Below are 21321 nucleotides of genomic sequence, written 5' to 3' on the forward strand. Positions count from 1 at the left end.
AAAAAGGAAGCAGGCTCCAAATTGTCATGTGAATTGCCTCAAGTTCATATGACTGGCCCTCTCTCCATCTCCCCAACTATTTTAAAATAGTGAGGGGGAAAAAAGGAGCAAAATCTAAGGGACTTGCAGGAAATAAAGTCTATTATGTCATTGGCTTGTTCTTACCCTGACACACAGTGGCCAGACGAAAAGTGAACCTCACAGAATCATGGACCTTTCTACCCTTTAGGAATCATAGCAGTTTTCACCCAGCCCCTTCAGATGAGAAAACTTGAGGCCCCACAAGGCTGACTGACTTGGGCAAGGTCTCCACAAGTTAGAGCCTAGAACTCAGAACCCCCAACTCCCCAAGGGTTCCCTGCCTCAGAGCATCGTAGAATCATTTCTAGCTCTTGACAGCACCTGGCTCAACACAACTGCCAAAGATTGTGAAAATAAACGAAGTAGCAGCTACTGGAATTTTAGATTCAGTATCTAATATCTAAAAAAAAAATTTTTTTTTCTTTGCTTTTAGAAACTATTTGTTGCTAAAATCCATGTTTTCTTTACTTTGTTGTTTCTTTCTTTATTTTCTTTCATGGCAGGTCTACTTTCCATATGAGAAATTTTTTTAATTGAGATAAAACTGGTATGTAACACTATATTAGTTTTGTATATGCAACATGATAATTCAATACTCATATACACCACAAAATGATCACCACAATAAATACCCTCTTCACCCATTTCACCAAACCTCCAACCCCCTTCCCCTCTGGTAATCACAAATCTGTCCTTTGTATCTGTGATTTTTGTTTCATTTTGTTTTTATTCATTTGTGTTGTTTTTTAGAATCTACACCTCTAATGGTATTTGTCTTTCTCTGTCTTATTTCACTTTTCATAATAACCTTAAGATCCATCCATGTGGTTACAAATGGTAAGATTTTCTTTTTTATCACTGATTAGTATTCGTGTGTGTGTGTGCCCACGTGCGTATGCATGCTCATTTCTTTATCCATTCATCTATCAGTGGACATTTAAGTTCTTTTCATATCTTGGCTATTGTAAATAATGCTGCAGTGATCATAGGAGTGCATACGTCTTTCTGAGTTAGTGTTTTCATTTTCCTCTGGTGGAATAGGTGATAGTTCTATTTTTAATGTTTTGAGGAATCTCCATATTGTTTTCCCTAATGCCTACACTAATTTACATTCCCACCAACAGTGTGTGAGGGTTCAGTTTTCTCCATACTCTTTCTGACACTTCTTATTTCTTGTTTTTTGTTAATAGCTATCTGACAGGTGTGAAGGAAAATCTCATTGTGGCTTTGATTTGCATTTCTCTGATAATTAGTGACACTGAACATTTTTTCATGTGCCTGTTGGCCATCAGTATATCTTCTTTGGGAAAATGTCTTATTAGAGCCTCTGGCTATTTTTAATTGAACTGTTTGGGTTTTTTGCTATTGAGTTGTTTGAGTTCTTCATATATTTTGGATATTAACCCATTATAAGATACATATTTTCAGTTATTTCCTTCTATCCAGTTTGTTGCCTTTTCATTTTGTTGATAGTTTCCTTTGCACAGAAAAGCTATTTAGTATGACATAGTCCCACTTTTGCTGCCTTTGCTTTTGGATTCAGATCCAAAAATTTAACACCAAGACTAATGTAGTTTTCTTCTAGTTTTATGGTTTCAGGTCTTATATTCAAGTCTTTAATCCATTTTGAGTTCATTTTTATATATTATACAAGATAGTGGTCCAGTTTCATTCTTTTGCATATGGCTGTTCAGTATCCCTAACATCACTGACTTCTGCTTTATTGACTATGTCAAAGTCTTTGACTGTGTGGACCACAACAAACTCTGGAAAATTCTTAAAGAGATGGGAATGTCGGACCACCTAACCTGCCTCTTGTGAAATCCGTATGCAGGTCAGGAAGCAACAGTTAGAACTGGACATGGAACAACAGACTGGTTCCAAATAGGAAAAGGAGTACATCAAAGCTGTATATTGTCACCCTGCTTATTTAACTTATAGGCAGAGTACATCATGAGAAACGCTGGACTGGAAGAAGCACAAGCTGGAATCAAGATTGCCAGGAGAAATATCAATAACCTCAGATATGCAGATGACACCACCCTTATGGCAGAAAGTGAAGAGGAACTAAAAAGCCTCTTGACGAAAGTGAAAGAGGAGAGTGAACAAGTTGGCTTAAAGCTCAACATTCAGAAAACTAAGATCATGGCATCTGGTCCCATCACTTCATGGCAAAGAGATGAGGAAATAGTGGAAACAGGGACAGACTTTATTTTGGAGGGCTCCAAAATCACTGCAGATGGTGACTGCAGCCATGGAATTAAAAGACGCTTGCTCCTTGGAAGGAAACTTATGACCAACCTAGACAACATATTAAAAAGCAGAGATATTACTTTGCCAACAAAGGTCCATCTAGTCAAAGCTATGGTTTTTCCAGTAGTCATGTATGAATGTGAGAGTTGGACTATAAAGAAAGCTGAGTGCTGAGAACTGATGCTTTTGAACTGTGGTGTTGGAGCAGACTCCTGAGGGTCCCTTGGCCTGCAAGGAGATCCAACCAGTCCATCCTAAAGAAATCAGTCCTGAATATTCATCGGAAGGACTGATGTTGAAGGTGAAACTTCAATACTTTGGCCACCTGATGAGAAGAGCTGACTCATTTGAAAAGACCCTGATGCTGGGAAAGATTGAAGGTGGGAGGAGAAGGGGACAACAGAGGATGAGATAATTGGATGGCATCACTGACTCAATAGACATGAGTTTGAGTAAACTCCGGGAATTGGTGATGGACAGGGAGGCCTGGTGAGCTGCAGTCCATGGAGTCGCAAAGAGTCAGACATGACTGAGCAACTGAACTGACTGGACTGAACATCAATGATTGAAGAGACTATCTTTTTTCCATTGTATATTCTTATTATAAGCTGTCTATGCATATGTTAATTTATTTCTGGGCTCTCTATTTATTATATTCCATTGATCTATATGTATTTTGATGCTAATAGCATACTGTTTTGATTATAATAACTTTGGAGTAGAAGGGGAAATATTTATATGATCTGAATGAAACCAGAGTATATGACAATAGCTTTGTGGCAGAGCTTGAAATCAGGGAGTATTATGTCTGTTGCTTAGTTCTTTGTTGAGATTGCTTTGGCTACTCAGGGTCTTTTGTGAGTCCATAGAAATTTTACAGTTATTTGTTGGGCTTTTGTTTCTAAATATATACCTGGTTAATCTACCTTTACTATATTTGCCTTTACCAGTGAGTTTTTTACTTTTATATGTTTTCTTGTTGCTAGTAAGTAGCTGTAGATTGGGTGTGCCCTTAGTGGGAGGGGAGTTCAGAATCTTCCTGCTCCAGAATCCATCTTGGACTACCCCTTTGAATTTTCTTTCTCTGCTTTTTCACCTTTGTTCCCTCTGGTCACTAAGCAATCTTTTTTTTTTTTTTTGCAGGGAATATAAGCCCATCAATGGAATGTTCATTTTCTTCATTTTTGATTTTCTATATTATGTATTATTTCTTCCAGTGCCAAGAATAAAGATGTCAAATAAGGTTCTTTGTGACAGAGAACATGATTTCACAGGGATTTCAGACAATTTCATAGAGGATAATGATAACATAGAGAAATAGAAATCTTTTTCTTCTTGCTGCTTAAAAATTTTTTTTTTATGTCATGGCTTTCAGCCCTATCACTGTAATGTTTCTAGGTATGGATTTTTATGTGTACATTAACTGGGTTCAGTGGGCATTCTGGATTTGTACATATTTTTCTTCTAATTTGGGAACATTTTGATACTTATTCAAATATTTTATGTGTTTTTTTCTCTTCTCCTTTTTTGGGACTGCTGTTACTCATATGTTGATATATTTTATTTTGTCCTCAAAGTCTCTGAGGCTCTGTCTTTTTAAAGTTATAACTGACATATTAGTTTCATATGTTCACATTGTACATAATATGTACAACCTGATATTTGTATATATTGCAAAATGATCACCACTATAAGTCTGGTTAACATCTGTCACAATATGTAGTTACAAAATTTTTTGTGTAATAAGGACTTTTTAAGATCTACTCTCTTAGCAACTTTGAGACATGCTGTATAGTATTATTAACTTTGGTTGCCATACTGTATATTACATCCCCATGGCTTATTTTATACCTGGAACTTTGTGTCTTTTGACCCCATTCACTCAGAGAAATAGAATTTTGATTCAACTTTTGGGAATAATTGAATTGCCTGTTTTAAAAAAAAATACCTCTTAACAGTGGTCTGACATGAAAATGACATCTTAACTGGCATGAACAAAATTCATATCAGAGAGCTTCCCTGGGGGCTCAGACACTAAGGAATCCACCTGCAAAGAGGGAGACCTGGGTTCAACCCCTGGGTGGGGAAGATCCCCTGGAGGAGGGTATGGCAACCCACGCCAATATTCTTACCTGGAGAATCCCCAAGGACAGAGGAGCCTAGCAGGCTGCAGTCCATGGGGTCACAAAGGGTTGGACACAGCTGAGCAACTAAGGACACACAGGATATCAGAGGGCACACTGGAACAGAAGTTTTCCTAACACGCCCACTATACCTGTGGGCTTTCCCAACAGAAGTAGCCTCCCTTTTGGGCTACCTTATCCCTAACACACTAGAAGAGAAATATGCAACCTCTGAAAATCCAGCTTAGCAAACCCAAGTCCAGCCAGTGGCTCCCAAGGGCACTTACATTTTTGTAATTATTGGTGCTTTTGTAGATGTCTGTGCTAGGGATACTTCCAAGGCTGTTCCAAGATGGACTAAAAGAAGAAAAATTGAGGTCAGGATTTTTTGGAACAGGCATATTTTGGAATAAAACGTTAGAAAAAAATGACAGATTCTAAAGAGCCCATAATTTGGATGTCTTGGGACTCTGTCTTTATTGCAGATGACATTTTCTGGTAGCTAACTCTGAAGTGAACAGCTGGTATTTGTGTAAGCCTGGGGGTAAAAAAGGAAGTGTGCCTCTTTTCCAATGCCTGCAAGAAGTAATGAGCATCATACTTTCATATGTGTAGCACTTTATAGGATAAGCAAAGAGCTTTCACACATGTTAAATCTTATTTGAGCCCTGACTGATCAACAGTATTATCTTCATTTTTAAGGGTGAGTAAACTGAGGTTTAGAGAAGTTCAAAAAGGCTCTGGAGGGAAGAGAAGCACAGCCTCTATCTTTAACCTGTGGGTCTTCATGGCCTGGCACAATGCCTAGAACTACCTTGTGAGTTATAGCAACTTTCTGAAGTATGGAAAGTCTGCAGTGATCCAATTAGTCTCATTTCATAGAAATAGGAGCCTGGGAGGACCAGATTGTTGATTTCCTGTTCCTGATGCAATCACATAAATTCCAGGATTCCTCAACTGTGACTAGGAACATATGCTAAATACTATGCCTGAAGAAAGAATGTCTGTTTGGGGTGCTCTCAGCAATGTGCTCTCTGGACCTGGCTTATAATTATTGGAAATTAAATCCTGGGGAGGATACTGCTTTTGGTTGGCTCAAAGCCTCATTACCAAATCTGCAGGTAAAGGGTTTCACCCATTTCTCCTTGGCTTACTATGCCATGCTGATTTTCAACTTAAAGCTCAGAAACTGTAGTCTTTCTCTAAAAACCCTTCTCCCCCTCAATCACACACAAGTCACAGTAAATACAGAGGCAGCCAGAGCGCAGAAGACATCATCTTCCAAGGAGAGTTTCTGGGGTGTTTCCCAGAAGAAAACTGGGTGTTTTGGGAGCTTGAGAAGTCTTTCAGGCCCCTGGGCAACCACTTAAGGGTGCTGGGATGGTAAACACAAGCCTTTGGGTAGGATCCAGCATGCCAGGGGAGGGAAGGAGAATTGCTTGGTGGAAAGGGAAAGGTGGACCTAGGCTAAGCTATAGACAGCTGTATGTGTTAGGCTTACCCAGGTTTTTCATTCCTTCATGGCCCAAGTGCAGGCCAAGAAGGAGCCAGAAGTCTGGGAAGATAGCAGAGGCTTTAAGAGATGCTCTCTTCGACTCTCTGTTCAGAAAATGCCAGAGACATAGAAAGGTACCTACCGAAGGCCTCTCAAGAGTCCGAACAAAACAAACACACCTCCAAGCTGCCTCACATTGTTTTCCATTATTTTGAACTTTGTCTCTGTTGCTTTCACTCTCTGGATGACCTGATTGTATCTATTTTACATTATTGGTATGGCTTATTAGGTACATACCTTATTTGGCAGATTTGAATGAATTTTGGCTACAATCAACTGTCTTAAAGCTTCCTATTCTGGGTTATTACATAACTCCTGGGTTACTAGCTTCAAAAGAAAATGAGCCGTAATATATTTAGCAGCTATCTGGGCCCAAGACTTGGGTCCTCAATGTCTCTTAGACTTCATCTCATTAAACTACACAGCAACCTCAGTCTTTTGCTGATCATGTACCTTTTAGTCTTACCATGACTTGGAGGTGAACAAGGCAGTAGAGCCTGTGAGTAAGTGCATAGATTTTGGGGTGGGATACATCTGGGTTGAAATGCTGGCTCTGCAACATACTAGCTGTGTAATCTTAGGTAAGGTTCTTAACCTACTGAGTTTCAATTATCTTACCTATCAAATGAGAATAATAAAACATATTCACAGGATTTTTTGAAGACTAATTATGATAATGTTTAATTTGTAGAAGCACTAATAAATAGTAACTACTGTGAACGGGAGTAGTTTTATTGTACTTATCAAAATTGTATAAGAAATTTCAGGGTGTGTTGTCCTGTTTATAGATAACTTGGATCTTATATTACTCACAATTGAACTCTCAGGACCACAGTGAGAAATCCAAATACAAGGCCAGCTAGTAAACCGAGGTCCAATCCCAGAATGATGGATGCTATGCACGTAAATACCCAGATAACCTAGGAAAACATGAAAATGAAAAATGCTAATTCATCGGGTACCATGAGGTGAGTGACTACCTGTAAAAATAATAAGATCAATTGTCCATGAACAAATTACAGCTTTGTAAAATATTCTGACGTCTTTACATATTTTAAGTGGAAATTGGCCTTCCCAATACAGGCCAACTGTCCCATTAAAATATTTTTAGATTTAATTTTTGAATAGGTGATATATTGTTGTTTTAGTCACTGAGTCATGTCCACCTCTTTGCGACCCCATTGACTGTAGCCCGCCGGGTTCCTCTGTCCATGGAATTCCCCAGGAAAGAATACTAGAGTGGGTTGCCATTTCCTCCTCCAGGGGATCTTCACCACCCAGGGATCAAACCCTCGTTTCCTGCATTGGCAGGCATATTCTTTACCACTGAGCCACCAGGGAACCCTGATATATATATTAACATAGTTTAAAATAAAATTGGTATTAAAAAGGTATGCAGAGGCACTTCCCTGGAGGTCCAGTGGTTAAGACTCCACACACCCACTGCGGGGCTCTCAGGTTTGAATTCTGGTCCGGGAACTAAGATCCGGCAAGCAACATGGTGTGACCAAAAAGGTGTGCAGTGAAAAATCTTGGTTGCAACCCTCTCCTTCCTCCATTCATTCCCACCCTCTTTTCTCTCTTACATCCTCCTTTATTTCTCTGTGTGTGTGTGTGTGTGTGTGCACAGGTGCACATTTTTCACCAGCATTTTTTTTTTTTTTTTTGGCAAATACCACTGCAAAACATAGATTATTTTCCCTTCTTTTAGTGTGTTATACACACTCTTCCATTTTGCACCAGTCTCTTTTTACTTAACAGTTTGTCTTGGAGATCTTTCCATGCAGATATATAGGGAATTTTTTCCCATTCTTTTTATCTGTTCTGGTTTAAATTACAGCAGAACTCTGAAGGGTTTAGCTTCTTCTTCTTCTTCTTTGTTTTTACAATCCCTCAGAAGAGTTGTAAAGATTACTTTAATCAAAATTATAATCAACATGGGGTTTTGCATTTTGTTTCTGCTTTGTGTTTTGTTTTATTTGTCCTTCTAGATTAGAGGGTTTTGTTTTTTTTTTAATTTGTTCTTTGGCTTTAGAAGGCCAGCAGTATATGAAGGAGCTCATACAGGATTCTTGTATAAAATTGATCTTCCCAGAGACATAGGACCTTCACAAATTGTAGCTCATGTGGAAGACTTCACAGTTTTGGCTTATCCACAAAATTCTAATTTCTGCTCTGCTTCCCAAAATGCAAGTAAGACTCAGGAGATAAGGGGACATAATAATATGGCAAGAAGCACATAAGTAATCCCTATTTCAGAAAAAAAAAAAAGGATGGCAAGCAACTTACAGCATCAGTCTTATTCTGCCTCCACAGACGAGGAACGTCACACACCTGCATAAACATCCCCTTCAGGTTGGCAATTACAACAGCTGCCAAGACTGACTGCCAGGAGAGATGGAGAAGTCCGGGTTATTCAGGGGAATGGTTTGCCATGTGATGACTTTTAAATCCCCTGCTATTTCTTGGGTAGCAGAGCAGTGAAGGGAAAGTAAGCAATCGGTGTGACAAGAAGCAAGATTATACCTTCTGCAGGGGTTCCAGCAACTTCCCCAGGGCAACGATGGCGATCATCACGACCCCAGCTGAGATGATGCCGGCAACCTGAAAGACACACACATCTCCCACAGTCAGGGTCTGTGCTTCCCGCTCTGAATGTGTGCTTCCTGCACGCATGTGTGCAAGAGCCTGTTCACGGGCACACAACGCTCCCCACCTCCCTCCTTCTGCTCAGTCCTGTTGACAGAAATAAGAATTATTGGCTCTACTAAATACATTTAGTAGCTATGACAGAGAAATTAAAAGAAAATGTGGGGGCTAGGTCTGCTAGAGTAAAGCCAGTTTGGCTTGATTGCACTTGGATACATGACAGACCTCTATTTTTCTGGTGTCAATTTAAGAGGTCAATCTTCCAGTCATTTGTCATTCCAGGAAACCCAGCCCATCCTTGTTCCTGGACAACAGATCCTTGAAGCATTCTTGGGAAATAACTTCTCATAGCACATAACTGATTCTTCTGCATTATGGAATCGGCAACCTGATAACGACTCTAATAACACTTTGCAGGCACAGTTGTCATGATAATCTCTAAGAAAATAAATTCACCAGTCCTGCAGATTAAAAAACACCACATGAGCCTGTTGAGAGGTAGGACCACATCACCAGCATCCTCCTACAGCAGCCCGTGTGACGGGGCCAGTAGCAGGAGTAAAGGAAGCTTCAGAAACTTTACCTTCACTGGCAGAAAAGCTCTCCCAAGATTCACAAATAGCTAGGACAGAAGCTGAGGGGGTGGGGACTATGCTGTGGTGTGATTAGATGACCAGTGGATTCTCTGCTGAGACAGCTGGGGCCTGGCCAAGGTGAAGCCTAGAAACTCTAAAACGAAGGAGAGGAGAGAGGGAGCCAGAAGCCAAACGAGCAGAGAGGAAGCAGTAGAGAAGGTTGTATTGGGCCCTGGTAGTGCCTAATGCAAGATGTTTGCATTCAAGGAGACACATAAAGCCAATACAAATAAAAATCCAAAAATGTAAGGAAATGCAATAGCCACACTCATCCACTCCATCTGGCAAATTGATCAGAGGATAGCTAGGCTAGCCTGAGGCCATGTTATGTATATGATATACTGAAAAGTCTGTTCTGTCCATCCAGATCCCCATTTCTAGGTAATCTGTATCTTGCAACACCACACATCCAGGTTCCCAGTATCTTAGTGAGATTTCCCCCTTCTCCTATCTAAGCAGAGAATCCGGTATCCTTCCTTCATCCTTCCCTCCTTTCTTTCCTTCCTTTAGTTCTGTGGAATTACTTAACCAATATTTATTGTCTGTCACGAGCCACTTGCATTTCACTGTGGATGTAGGGCTCTGTGGATTGGAGAAAAGAGATGGAGATTTGGGAACAGGGACCAAAGCCAGCTGCCCAACTCATGCCAGGAGGATGGCCACCTACTCACCAAGGATAGGGAATAATTAGCCCTCAACTATGGGGGCCAAGACTAATTTTGGTTACTATTTTTAAAATCTGCAGGGGGGGCCCACTACCTGTACTTAATTTATAAGGGAAAATTACTTATTTGGCAGGAAATGCTATATATTTTGTATCTATGAGCGGATTCAGTTGCTAGACAATTCTGTTAACTGAGAGGATAACAAGGCTAGAGAATAGTTTGTCATCAGAATTACTTTTTTATGAATCATTAGGAGCCAGATGGGGATGAGAGAAAGCACAGGTTGCCAATGTTGAGCATCTATAGATGTGCTGAAAACAGTTGATAGTATCCACTGACACTCATGATTCCATCCATTCAGTAAATATATGTTTCTTATGTGTCAGGTACAATGTATGTGTCATAGGTACTAAGGCATTATTCTTACCTTGAGAACTTAATGACTGGAACAATCAACAGTCAACATATATGTGCCAGAATTTTAGAAACATTTGCTTATTTAATCTATACGGTGTCCCTGTGAGGTGGATACAATGATTACCCCCCATTGCATAGATTCTGAAACTGAGGCTCCAACATGAAAACTCCAGGAAAAGTCAAACAACAAGGGAAGACTTGCCAGTTTAGTTGGTCATTAGTTCCTGGATTTTAGTCCAGACACTTAGACTTTTAACCCCAGAACTTAGTATACATTTCAGTAATTAAATACCAAGTGATTTCTGTGCTTGTTTCATTCTTCAGTACTAAAATCCTGGCATCCTTCATTCCTAAATATAATACATGCCAGTGTGTGGCAGGGGGTATTAGCTTACCAGAACACCATTATCCCCAAACCTTCTGCCAAGGGATCACTTTGCATGGGCATTCTTGGGGGGAAGGGAGAGGGGAGAGGGCTGTCCCCATTTGAGCTTGGAGTTAGCAGACAGTGAACATCAGCTCTTGGGGATCTGCCTGCACCCACTTATAGCCATGTGCCTTGGGGAGCTTGTCAAGTCTCCATGTCCAGTGGAAGCCGCAGAAAACTTCACTGCTAGCTTTGGCGATCACCTCCAACCTATTCCCCTTACCACAGATCTCTGATTATGCTTCCTACTTGAGGCTGTATTGTTTTATTTGTTGTCTCAGAGCTAGAAATGTTTTCAGAAAAATGGAGAAGGAAACAGTCTTAAATAGAGTAATTCTGAAAATTAAAAGTAAATGTTTGTTCATCGGGAGCCAAGAAATTGGAGAAGGCCAATTCCTCTGACTCTGTCACAAAGATCTGTTATGAATGGGAAAGGAGCATCATGAGCATCTTGGAGACAATTCAAACTCTCCCTGAGCCACTCACTGTTGGAGTCATTCATTTTCTCAGTTACTCTCTTTTTTACATTTATTTGCATCTCTACCTGGAAAAAAATCCTATTTGAAGACTATGTGTGCTAAACTATTTACTTTGAATTGTTGCTCCTCATAGTCTCAAAATACTATTTACTCTTAAATAATAGTTCTTTCTGTGTTAGGAGGAGAAAACTCCCCAGGCATAACAGAAACACAATCCCTGAGCCTGCCCCTCACCCCCATCCATTTGGTTCGGCATAGCTGACTCATGTCCTGCTGAAAAGGATGGCCTGAGTACAGATCCTGAGCTATCTGGCCTAGTGAAGGAGGAGTTTTCCAGAGATTAACTGGGATGCTGGTTTGAGGGAAGGCCACAACTTAAAATCACAGTTAAAGGCAAGATCAAACCCACATTCAGAACTTCAAGAACAAAAGTCTTTCTCAGGAAGAAATGGCAAAGTGTTTAACAGAAATATGCTTAGCTAGCAAACCGTGGTTCTGTCGGACGCAAGGCCTCTGGAGGAAGCTCCTGATCCTTGGTAAAGGAAATGTAAATAAACAGCTTTTCCTTTTCCTGAAAAGAGAATAACTCACTAAGCCACAAAGAGATTTTACTAGGCCTTCTCTATTCCCAGATAACAAATAGAAAAAAATCAGCACCTTCATTATCAACTGTTATCATCCCTGCAAAAGCAAGTAAGTGGCGCTATCTGCCAGCTGGGCAACGACACAAAAAGGTTTGAGACTTACTGCATCATAAAACTATAAAGAGTGGAGAAAGAAATGGCAACCCACTCCAGTATTCTTGCCTGGGATAATCCCATGGACAGAGAAGCCTGGTGGGCTACAGTCCATGGGGGTCACAAAGAGTAGAACACAGTGAGCACGCATGCTCTCTCTCTCTGCTAGTACGCAGAAAGTAGTACAGAGGTGTTGGTGAATAAAAATGAATAAGCATGATCTGCCTGATCTAGTGCCTGGCAGGCACAGCTTAATAAACCATACTAAACCAAAAAAAAACCCAAAACTATAAAGAGAGGTTTACAGGGAGGGGGTAGATCATCGTCACAGAGATGGAGAGGTCCCAGATGGAATCAGAATGGGATGTGCAAGTTTTACTTTTCTCAAAGGCTAATCATACTGAGTTCTTGTGCAAGCCTTTCTGAGCCACCATTCCCCTGATTCATTCTTTACATCATTCTAGATGGATATGACCACACCGCCGCCCCATACCTGTGTCTTTCCCCCAGTACTCTCCTGGACAGCGGTGCGGGACAGGGCAGTGGTAGCCACAAAGCAAGAGAATAATCCAGAGAAGATGTTGCTGATTCCAAAGGCGATGAATTCCTGAGAGAGAGAGAATGAATGGTAGTGATGCTACAAATTAAATCTTTGGAAGACTCTCGTCAAGCAAAGAGCATTAAGAAAGCAAACTCCCAAGCCCAGCCTGCCTGGGAGTCCCAGTTTAATTCTTACCATTAAAGGTGCTTGGAGACCTTGAAAGACACGTGGAATCTGGGCTCCATAAAGCCTAAGAGAGGCTTCACTGCTCTCAACTGTTCTGAAAGATTGACTTATCTTTTGCTGAAATGCTATATCTTACTTCCTGGTGAGTGGCCTATCTGTAACTCTAACATAAAATATTTTTTCTGAGGTTGGATATTTGCTAGGAAGTATATTATGACTTGGAGAATGATTATTCTGATGGCTAATCATTTAATTACTGTAATTGCTATGCCATGTTTATAGATACAAACCAGGCTTGCAGATTTGCAAGCAGTGGAAAATCAGCGTGGTAATGGATCAGATGCTACAAAACCCATCTTGTATCTGTTACTGGTATCCCCTGCTTTTCAAAAGTTTGCTTTACACCACTTGGCTTTTATAAAAGACCCATCTAAGTTAGTTACCTGTTTTTGCTAACACAAAGAAATCTCAAGAGAATTTTTGCTATTATAAAAAAGGGCAAAAAATGTTTGTTTTTGCAGCAACCCCTAATAGAGGCAGCATGCTCCCCAAGCAGAGAGAGTGGCAGCACCACGCTCCTTCCTGGGAAACTACACTCAGCATCTCAGCATCTCAGCATGGAGCCGCCATTGCTCTGAACTGTGTTTGTAAGCACCTGTTGATCTCAGTGTATTTTGTGCATCTGTTTGCAAGATGTGTCTTAAGGTAACTGTTTCTTAACTGTACTGCCATTTCATCTTAAGAAGATTTTCATAGGAACTCTCTACTTTTGGATATGGGGGAAACCTGCAATTAATTGCAAAATGAACTACCTCAGTTTAAAGTGGTCACAACTATTATCATTGATGTTTGTGGTAATCTTTTGCCATATTATAGCTGCCTTTAAAAAAATTACCAAGAAAAATATTGTTTTTAATTACCAGGAGATACTAGATTACATGAAGAATTCTTATTCCAACTTGCTTCTAATATGTTAAGCTTATGTTATGATCTAACTGAATTAACTTTTTAAAAATTAGGATTACTTTGACTTTTTTCTTAAAAGGTAAAGTGATGCATACAGCACAGGGAATATAGCCAATTATTTTCTAAGAACCATAAATGGAGTATAACCTTTAAAGCTTGTGAATTGCTATGTTGCATACCTGAAACTTATATAATATAGTACATCAACTATACCTCAATTAAAAAAATAAATCTTTGAAAAATGTAAAATAAAAAGATCTATCTAGCTAATACAACACGTGGAGCTTTTTTGGATATTTAGCCAAACAAATCAACTGTTCAAAAAACTTAAGACAACCTAAAAACTGACTAGATAGTTAATGTTGTTAAAGAATTATTATTCATCTTTTTAGTTGTGATAATGATATTGTGGTTATCTACCTAAAAACTGACTGGATATTAGATGATATTATGGAATTATAGCTACTATTTTTAAAAATATAATGGTATATCATGCTTATGTTTTTTTTGCATTCTTATCTTTCAGATATTTAATAAAATATGGATATATAAACAACAAAATATATTTTTAAAATGAAGTGATACAGCAAGCATATTTCAAAATAACTTCAAATTAGCACATGCAGGAGAGAAACCAACTCAGTAAAGATGGATGGGAGAAACCACTCCCTTCTTTAACAGACAGCAAAGTCTTTCCCACATTTTCTTCTTAGTTTCAGTCCTACAACCAGTTCAGCAAAAGGGTGACCATACCTGGTTCCCATCAATGGTGTAATCATGCTTGATGGCGTAGACTTTCCCTACAGACACTGCAATGGCATAAGCGACCACAGAGATGGAAAATGATGCAGTCAGCATCTCAGAAAACAGACTCACAGATGGCATTGCTGGAGGCAAAAACCTAGTTTTCAAATGAAAAGTGTTGTGACAATTTGACTACAATGCTCTTCCCCCACCTCACCAAATGCTGCATCAACCCAGCCACAAGTCAGACATGAAAGAATTTAATCCAAGAGAACAAGAGGTACATAAGATGGATAAGTAGCAGCACCTGCTTTTACAGTTTTCAGTCAGAAGCTGGTGCTTTCTCACTGGCTGATTCCTTTGTCCCCTATTTGAGAGGTTATGGATGCTGCCTTATCTACGCTCTGACAAGAAGAAACCTGTCAGTACTGATTTTTTAACACCACATAATTCTATGCTGCACCATCTCATACATTAGTGTTTCTCCTTACAATTTCATTTCAGAGGCCTTTGATATCTTTAATATCAAAGGTCTTTGATATCCTAGCCATTAAAGAGATTTACCCTGTACAAGAAGTGGTCAGGTCAGTTACAGAGACAAAGAATGTAAGATGCTGAAACAGCGAAGTGGAAAATCCTTATCGAAGAGCCATGATACTTAAAATCTTCTTGAGTACCCCCAAAAGATTAAATGTATATGGTTATCAGAATGCTCCACAGTCACTATAGTTGTGGGATCAAACAGTTACTATTTGACAAAACCAAAGCTACTCACCAACCATATAAAGAAATAAATCTACAAGTTTATAAGTATGAAATCATCCCCAAGTATGAACATCACAAAGGATTCCTTTCTTGTGCCTGCATCTTAATGATTATCCATATGGCCAGTTCTCTGGCAAAAAAAAAAAAAATCCCTGACCGACCTCATACCTGAAGCTCCTTTCATAGGAAACTACACTTTTTTCCCCTATAGTTGGAAGTGGTAATTTAGAAATAAGGTTTTTATAGAAAGCCATAGAAATCTAGAACCTGCTAATATCTTAATATTATCCAAAGTATTATCCTAAATCTAATATCCTTGTAATTGTTGAATCTACCTTTCTCTTTTTGTTGATGAGGGAACTGAGGCCCAGAAGAGTGAAGTATTTAGTGGGTCCGAGTGTGAATGTTAGACATTGGATGATTTCCTGAGTAACCAGATCTGATTTGCCCTCTTAGAGCTTGCTGGTTAAGAAAAAGAATTAGTGAGAGAATAGGGGGCCCTGGTTTGGGTGAATCCCAGTGAGATGCTCAGAAGCTGACCACACTTGGAGAAATTGCATATTTGACCAAGAAAGGCAGTAGGGGAATAGGGCAAGTGGTTATGGTTTGGGGGACGGTGTCCTTGGACACTGAGCAATACAGACATATGGTATGGACTCTCAATGGGATTAAAGAAAACTGCCAGTAATGGCTGTGCTTTTACTCCCTTATTGGGGGATTGACATGAAGAGGAGATGAAGAAGTGGGCTGGCACAATCTATATTTTTTTTGTTTTGTTTCGGCTGTGCCACACAGCATGTGGCATCTTAGTTTCCTGACCAGGCATAGAACCCACGCCCCCTGCATTGAAAGTGAGGGGGTCTTAACCATTGGAATGTCAGGGAAGTTCCACAATCATTCTTTTGTTCCTCTTCATTTCGTCCTACTCATCCCATGCTCCTTTCCTTGCCCTTTTCCAATCTCCATATCATGCTTTCTTTTCCAGTGTTTGTTAATGTTATTATACTTATTTCTGGGGTATCAAAAAGCTGAACAAGACAAGTGAGATGACTACCCTTGGGGAAGAGCTTATATATATCCCGGGGTGAGGCAGACTGACCAATCACAACAAACGGTCTGTCAGAGCATTCAACTTGACTAACCCAACAGCAAGAGGCTAGAGATCCATTTTCAGCAGGAGAGCATCCAGGAAATCTCTTGATAGGACCAGAAAGGATCACTTGTGGCAGCAAAAGGGAGTGCCCAAAATCTAGTAATAGAACATGGACTTAGGGGACAGGGCATTTGCCATGGACCTCCTCTAAGAGTTATACCTAGGAAACCTGATAACGTGGATCTATAAAATATATTTTTAATGTAGCTATTTGAAACTACTCAAATAATCTAGTTGTTAGGGTGAAAACACTGTAACTCAAGTAGCCACACTGCATCTTTTTATTACTAAATTTATACCAACATTAGGATTCACTATCAAAATGTTGATCCTCTAATGTAAAGTTTCCCAAACTTACTAATCATTAGAATCATGTGAAGCCCCTTTGAAAAATATTAATTAGGTTTAGGATGAGAACCAGGAAGGAATTTGTGTTAACAAGGCCTCGCGTAATTCTTAGAAAAAAGTGAGTTTTTGAAACACTGGAATGGATGATACATAAATTAAGCCCCATGTAGCCAGTTGTAACTTTTCTTTCCTTTTTTTAAATAGATTAGAAGAAATCATACAATTAATCTAATGTCAAGGCAGCAGTTCCCTGTGGAATAAGCCCCCGGGCTGGCCTGGCCTGAGGAATTTCTATTAAGGGCATGAAAAACAGAGTGTTACAGGTCCCTCAGCTAGTATTTAATGGAAGAGAAACCAGTACTCACTTGTCATCTAATAGCAAGTCTAGTCACGAATGCTGTAAGTTAATGTTACAAATCTAATAAACATTTGTGTTTCTTTTTCACTGTCATACGATCAAATTACACTGTAGGGCCCTTGGTTCACTCTGCACTTTATGAGGGATCTCACTGGTGTTTTACAAGAAGCTGAGGTTGAGATTTCAGTGGTTTGTCACCATCTTTGTGTTGCTGGCTCAAATGATAAAGAATCAGCCTGCAATGCAGGAGACCTGGGTTTGATCCCCTAATCAGGAAGATCCCCTGGAGAAGGGAATGGCAACCCACTCCAGTATTCTTGCCTGGAGACCTCTATGGACAGAGAAGCCTGGTGGACTACAATCACAGGGTCGCAAAGAGTCAGACACAACTGAACGGCTCATACTTAGACTATAGGAGAACCCCACTTCGCCCCAGCGCCACAGAACTAGATGGCGACAGAGGACAAAGACTCCTAGTTCCTTACTCTTTTAATTCACCAAACTACCAAAATAGCAAACCTTCCTTAAAGATCGTCCATTTTATTTATAGGAACAAATGATATAATTATTAAGCTGATTATATGGAAGAGAATTTAGGCTAAATCTCCCTTTTTCTTTAAGCAGATTGTTCTCAGTACAATAAGCGTTACACACCATGATTCTCCTTATACTGTAATTGTATATGTGAGTTTAAATCAGGGGTCTGGAGTTAACTGTGGATGTCCTGCCATGTTTTAAGAGTGTAAAGAAAAAGACAGAGCATATAGTGCTGCTTTTAAACAAATGACTTGATCTTTAGCTGATAGTTTGCACAAATGGGATATTTCTTTAAGATAATACACATGAGACTATTGAAGGACCACCAGTGAAATGAAGCTTGTTTCATTTAAATAGGAGGTACTGACAATTTATTATTAATGCCTAAGAGGAACTCCATACTCACCCACTTGGGATGGATTTAACAATGCCAGCATTATAATTTTTTTGCAGGTCAACTCCATATGAAATGGCAGTAGCTACTATTGTCTGAAATAAAAGAGGTTTTAAAAGAGTTCATTTGTTTGAACAGTTCCTTTCTTACAAAGCTAATTAATGCTGAATTTTCTAATTACACATTCTACTTACCACAATCACTTCTATAGGAATAGGGACTGGGATTTTGTGTTTAAATCGATCATTTAATTCCTTAACCGCCATACAGATGATAATGGTGAGTAAGCCAGCAATGAAATCAGCAAGATTAGTGTTACCAATATTTTGAAAAATCTCAACCAGTGTCTGTAAAAAAAATAATTTCATATACCTCCTGTATGAAAAATCATATCATCATCAAAGAGCACTTAAGAATTTCATGTAAAATTTAAAAAATTTTAATTTGTGTTTGTTAATACAGACACCATTAATGTCTAACCCTTGTAATATAAATACCAAGTTACTAATGATGGTTAACTTGAAGTGGCAAAAGTATGGGTGATTTCTGCTTTCTTATTTTAGCTTATCTATTTTTTCGAATAAAAATGAGACATTTTAAAATAAAATATATCATTATATACTGTCTTTTGCTTGCAGAAAAGCTTTAAAAGTTTATACCTTAAGTAGCTTTACAGGTGCTACTAAGTTACCTAATTTTCATCATGTTGATATGTATTATTGAGATTAAAAACAGAAATTAACAGTCCTGGTTAACCAATATTTTAGGTAAAACTCTTCACTAAACATGAATGATACAGATGTTAATAAAAATTCCTAAAATTCTTCATATGTAGATACATATGGACTCGTCCATTCTTTTTTTTTTTCTTTCTTTTCTTTTTTTTCATCCATTCTTTATGACAAAGAAAAGCTATTGAATTGATATATAGGTCAAATAGAAATTTTTGGAAATTAATTTGGTACTTAGTTCAAACTTGAACTATGATCATTTAAATAAAACTAACTCTTTCAAAAAAAAAAAAAAGCAAGAGAGTTCCAGAAAAACATCTATTTCTGCTTTATTGACTATGCCAAAGCCTTTGACTGTGTGGATGACAATAAACTGGAAAATTCTGAAAGAGATGGGAATACCAGACCACTTGACCTGACTCTTGAGAAACCTGTATACAGGTCAGGAAGCAACAGTTAGAACTGGACATGGAACAACAGACTGGTTCCAAATAGGAAAAGGAGTACGTCAAGGCTGTATATTGTCACCCTGCTTATTTAACTTATATGCAGAGTACATCATGAGAAACGCTGGGCTGGAAGAAGCACAGGCTGGAATAAAGGTTGCCGGGAGAAATATCAATAACCTCAGATATGCAGATGACACCACCTCATGGCAGAAAGTGAAGAGGAACTAAAGAGCCTCTTAATGAAAGTGAAAAAGGAGAGTGAACAAGGTGGCTTAAAGCTCAACATTCAGAAAACTAAGATCATGGCAAATGATCTTAGTGATCTGGTCCCATCACTTCAAGGCAAATAGATGGGGAAACAGTGGAAACAGTGGCTGACTTTATTTTTTGGACCTCCAAAATCACTGCAGATGGTGATTGCAGCCATGAAATTAAAAGACGCTTGCTCCTTGGAAGGAAAGTTATGCTCAACCTAGACAGCATATTAAAAAGCAGAGACATTACTTTGTCAACAAAGGTCTGTCTAGTCAAGGCTATGGTTTCTCCAATAGTCATGTATGGATGTAAGAGTTGGACTATAAAGAAAGCTGAGCACCGAAGAATTCATGCTTTTGAACTGTGGTGTTGGAGAAGACTCTTGAGAGTCCTTTGGACTGCAAGGAGATCCAACCAGTCCATCCTAAAAGAGATCAGTCCTGGGTGTTCATTGGAAGGACTGATATTGAAGCTGAAACTCCAATATTTTGGTCACCTGATGTGAAGAACTGACTCATTTGAAAAGACCCTGATGCTGGGAAAGATTGAAGGCAGGAGGAGAAGGGGACAACAGAGGATGATATGATTGGATGGCATCACCGACTGAATGGACATGAGTTTGGGTAAGCTCCGGGAGTTGGTGATGGACAGGGAGGCCTGGCGTGCTGCAGTCCATGGGGTTGCAAAGAGTGGGACATGACTGAGCAACTGAACTGAACTGAACTGAACTCTTTCCAAGTGGACATAACAATCCAGCTCAAGAAAAACTAGCTTTGTTTTGTAAATAGGTGATTTCTGGGAATCAAAGGAGATTAGCAAGGAAGAATCTCAAGGGAGAACACTAATACCTTTGTTATAGGAACTTCCATAGAAGGCATGACTTTAGAAGGTTCTTCCAGACAAGTAATCTCCCAGTGAAGGTTACTTTCCCTTGAATGAGTCCTTTTATAGATATATATTTTAAATGAAGATAAAATATTAGTTCAAATAATTATAACAACAATCTGGTAACAATTAGGTATAGTGATCAACAGGTAACGTCAGAGTCATCTTGCCAGCAACCTCATTCTTTGGAAAACGTTCAAGAGTAAGGGGATGAGAGAACAAGCCATTGTGTAAGCAAAATACATTCCACCAAGTGCTTGAACTAGAGTTCAAGAATCTGATTTGTGGGAAACCTCTTGGATTTTCACTGAGTATTTTTGTCCTTGCTTTAAACCCAATACTGGCATGTTTACTTTGAACACTTTCCAGAGTCAGTAAAAATTGCTAGAGGCAGATACATTGATAGTAACAAGATGAAGCCAGTGATAGCAAGGTGAAAAAGAAAACAAATCAGAAACTATACAAGCAGACACAACAACTCAAGAATTTAAGGCATCTATCAGAGCAGTACAGGCTTCCCAGGTAGTGCTACTGGTAAAGAACCCTCCTGCCAATGCAAGAGAATAAGAGACATGGGTTCAATTCCCTAGTCAGGAAGATCCACTGGAGGAGGAAATGGCCACCCACTCCAGTATTCTAGCCTGGAGAATCCCATGGTCAGAGGAACCTGGCCGGCTATCGTCCATCAGGTCAAAAAGAGTCAGACACGACTAAAGCAACTTAGCACACGTGTGCACACCATAGTAGTACACAGCCCTAAATAACGTAGTCTTCAAGGTATTGCTATCCAGTTCTTTATATAATCAAATTTCCTGATGATGACCCTCATTAATTCATGAGCTAAACATAATACTTCAATTAACTGTCTACACAATAAAGGTTTACTTTCAACACAAGATGGAAAAATTCAAACTTAAGAACAATATGAACAACTATCCCAATCCTAAAAATTTTCACCTTACAAAAATGATCACTATAGGATTCTCAT

General features: G+C 39.2%; 1 protein-coding gene across 1 annotated transcript in view; it reads right to left on the minus strand.

The window, feature by feature from the left end:
• SLC26A4 (solute carrier family 26 member 4) overlaps nt 1-21321 on the minus strand; it is a 53235-nt gene that overhangs the window by 14563 nt on the left and 17351 nt on the right. The window contains exons 7-14 of the mRNA XM_070469126.1: nt 18208-18360; nt 18026-18108; nt 14468-14615; nt 12515-12628; nt 8539-8616; nt 8302-8397; nt 6826-6932; nt 4745-4814 (exon numbers count right to left, since the gene is read on the minus strand). Of these exons, the coding sequence (XP_070325227.1) occupies nt 4745-4814; nt 6826-6932; nt 8302-8397; nt 8539-8616; nt 12515-12628; nt 14468-14615; nt 18026-18108; nt 18208-18360 (849 nt within the window). The remainder of the gene's footprint in view (nt 1-4744; nt 4815-6825; nt 6933-8301; nt 8398-8538; nt 8617-12514; nt 12629-14467; nt 14616-18025; nt 18109-18207; nt 18361-21321) is intronic.

The sequence above is a fragment of the Odocoileus virginianus genome, chromosome 1 (genome assembly GCF_023699985.2).
Source record: "Odocoileus virginianus isolate 20LAN1187 ecotype Illinois chromosome 1, Ovbor_1.2, whole genome shotgun sequence".
NCBI classification, from domain to species: Eukaryota; Metazoa; Chordata; class Mammalia; order Artiodactyla; family Cervidae; genus Odocoileus; species Odocoileus virginianus.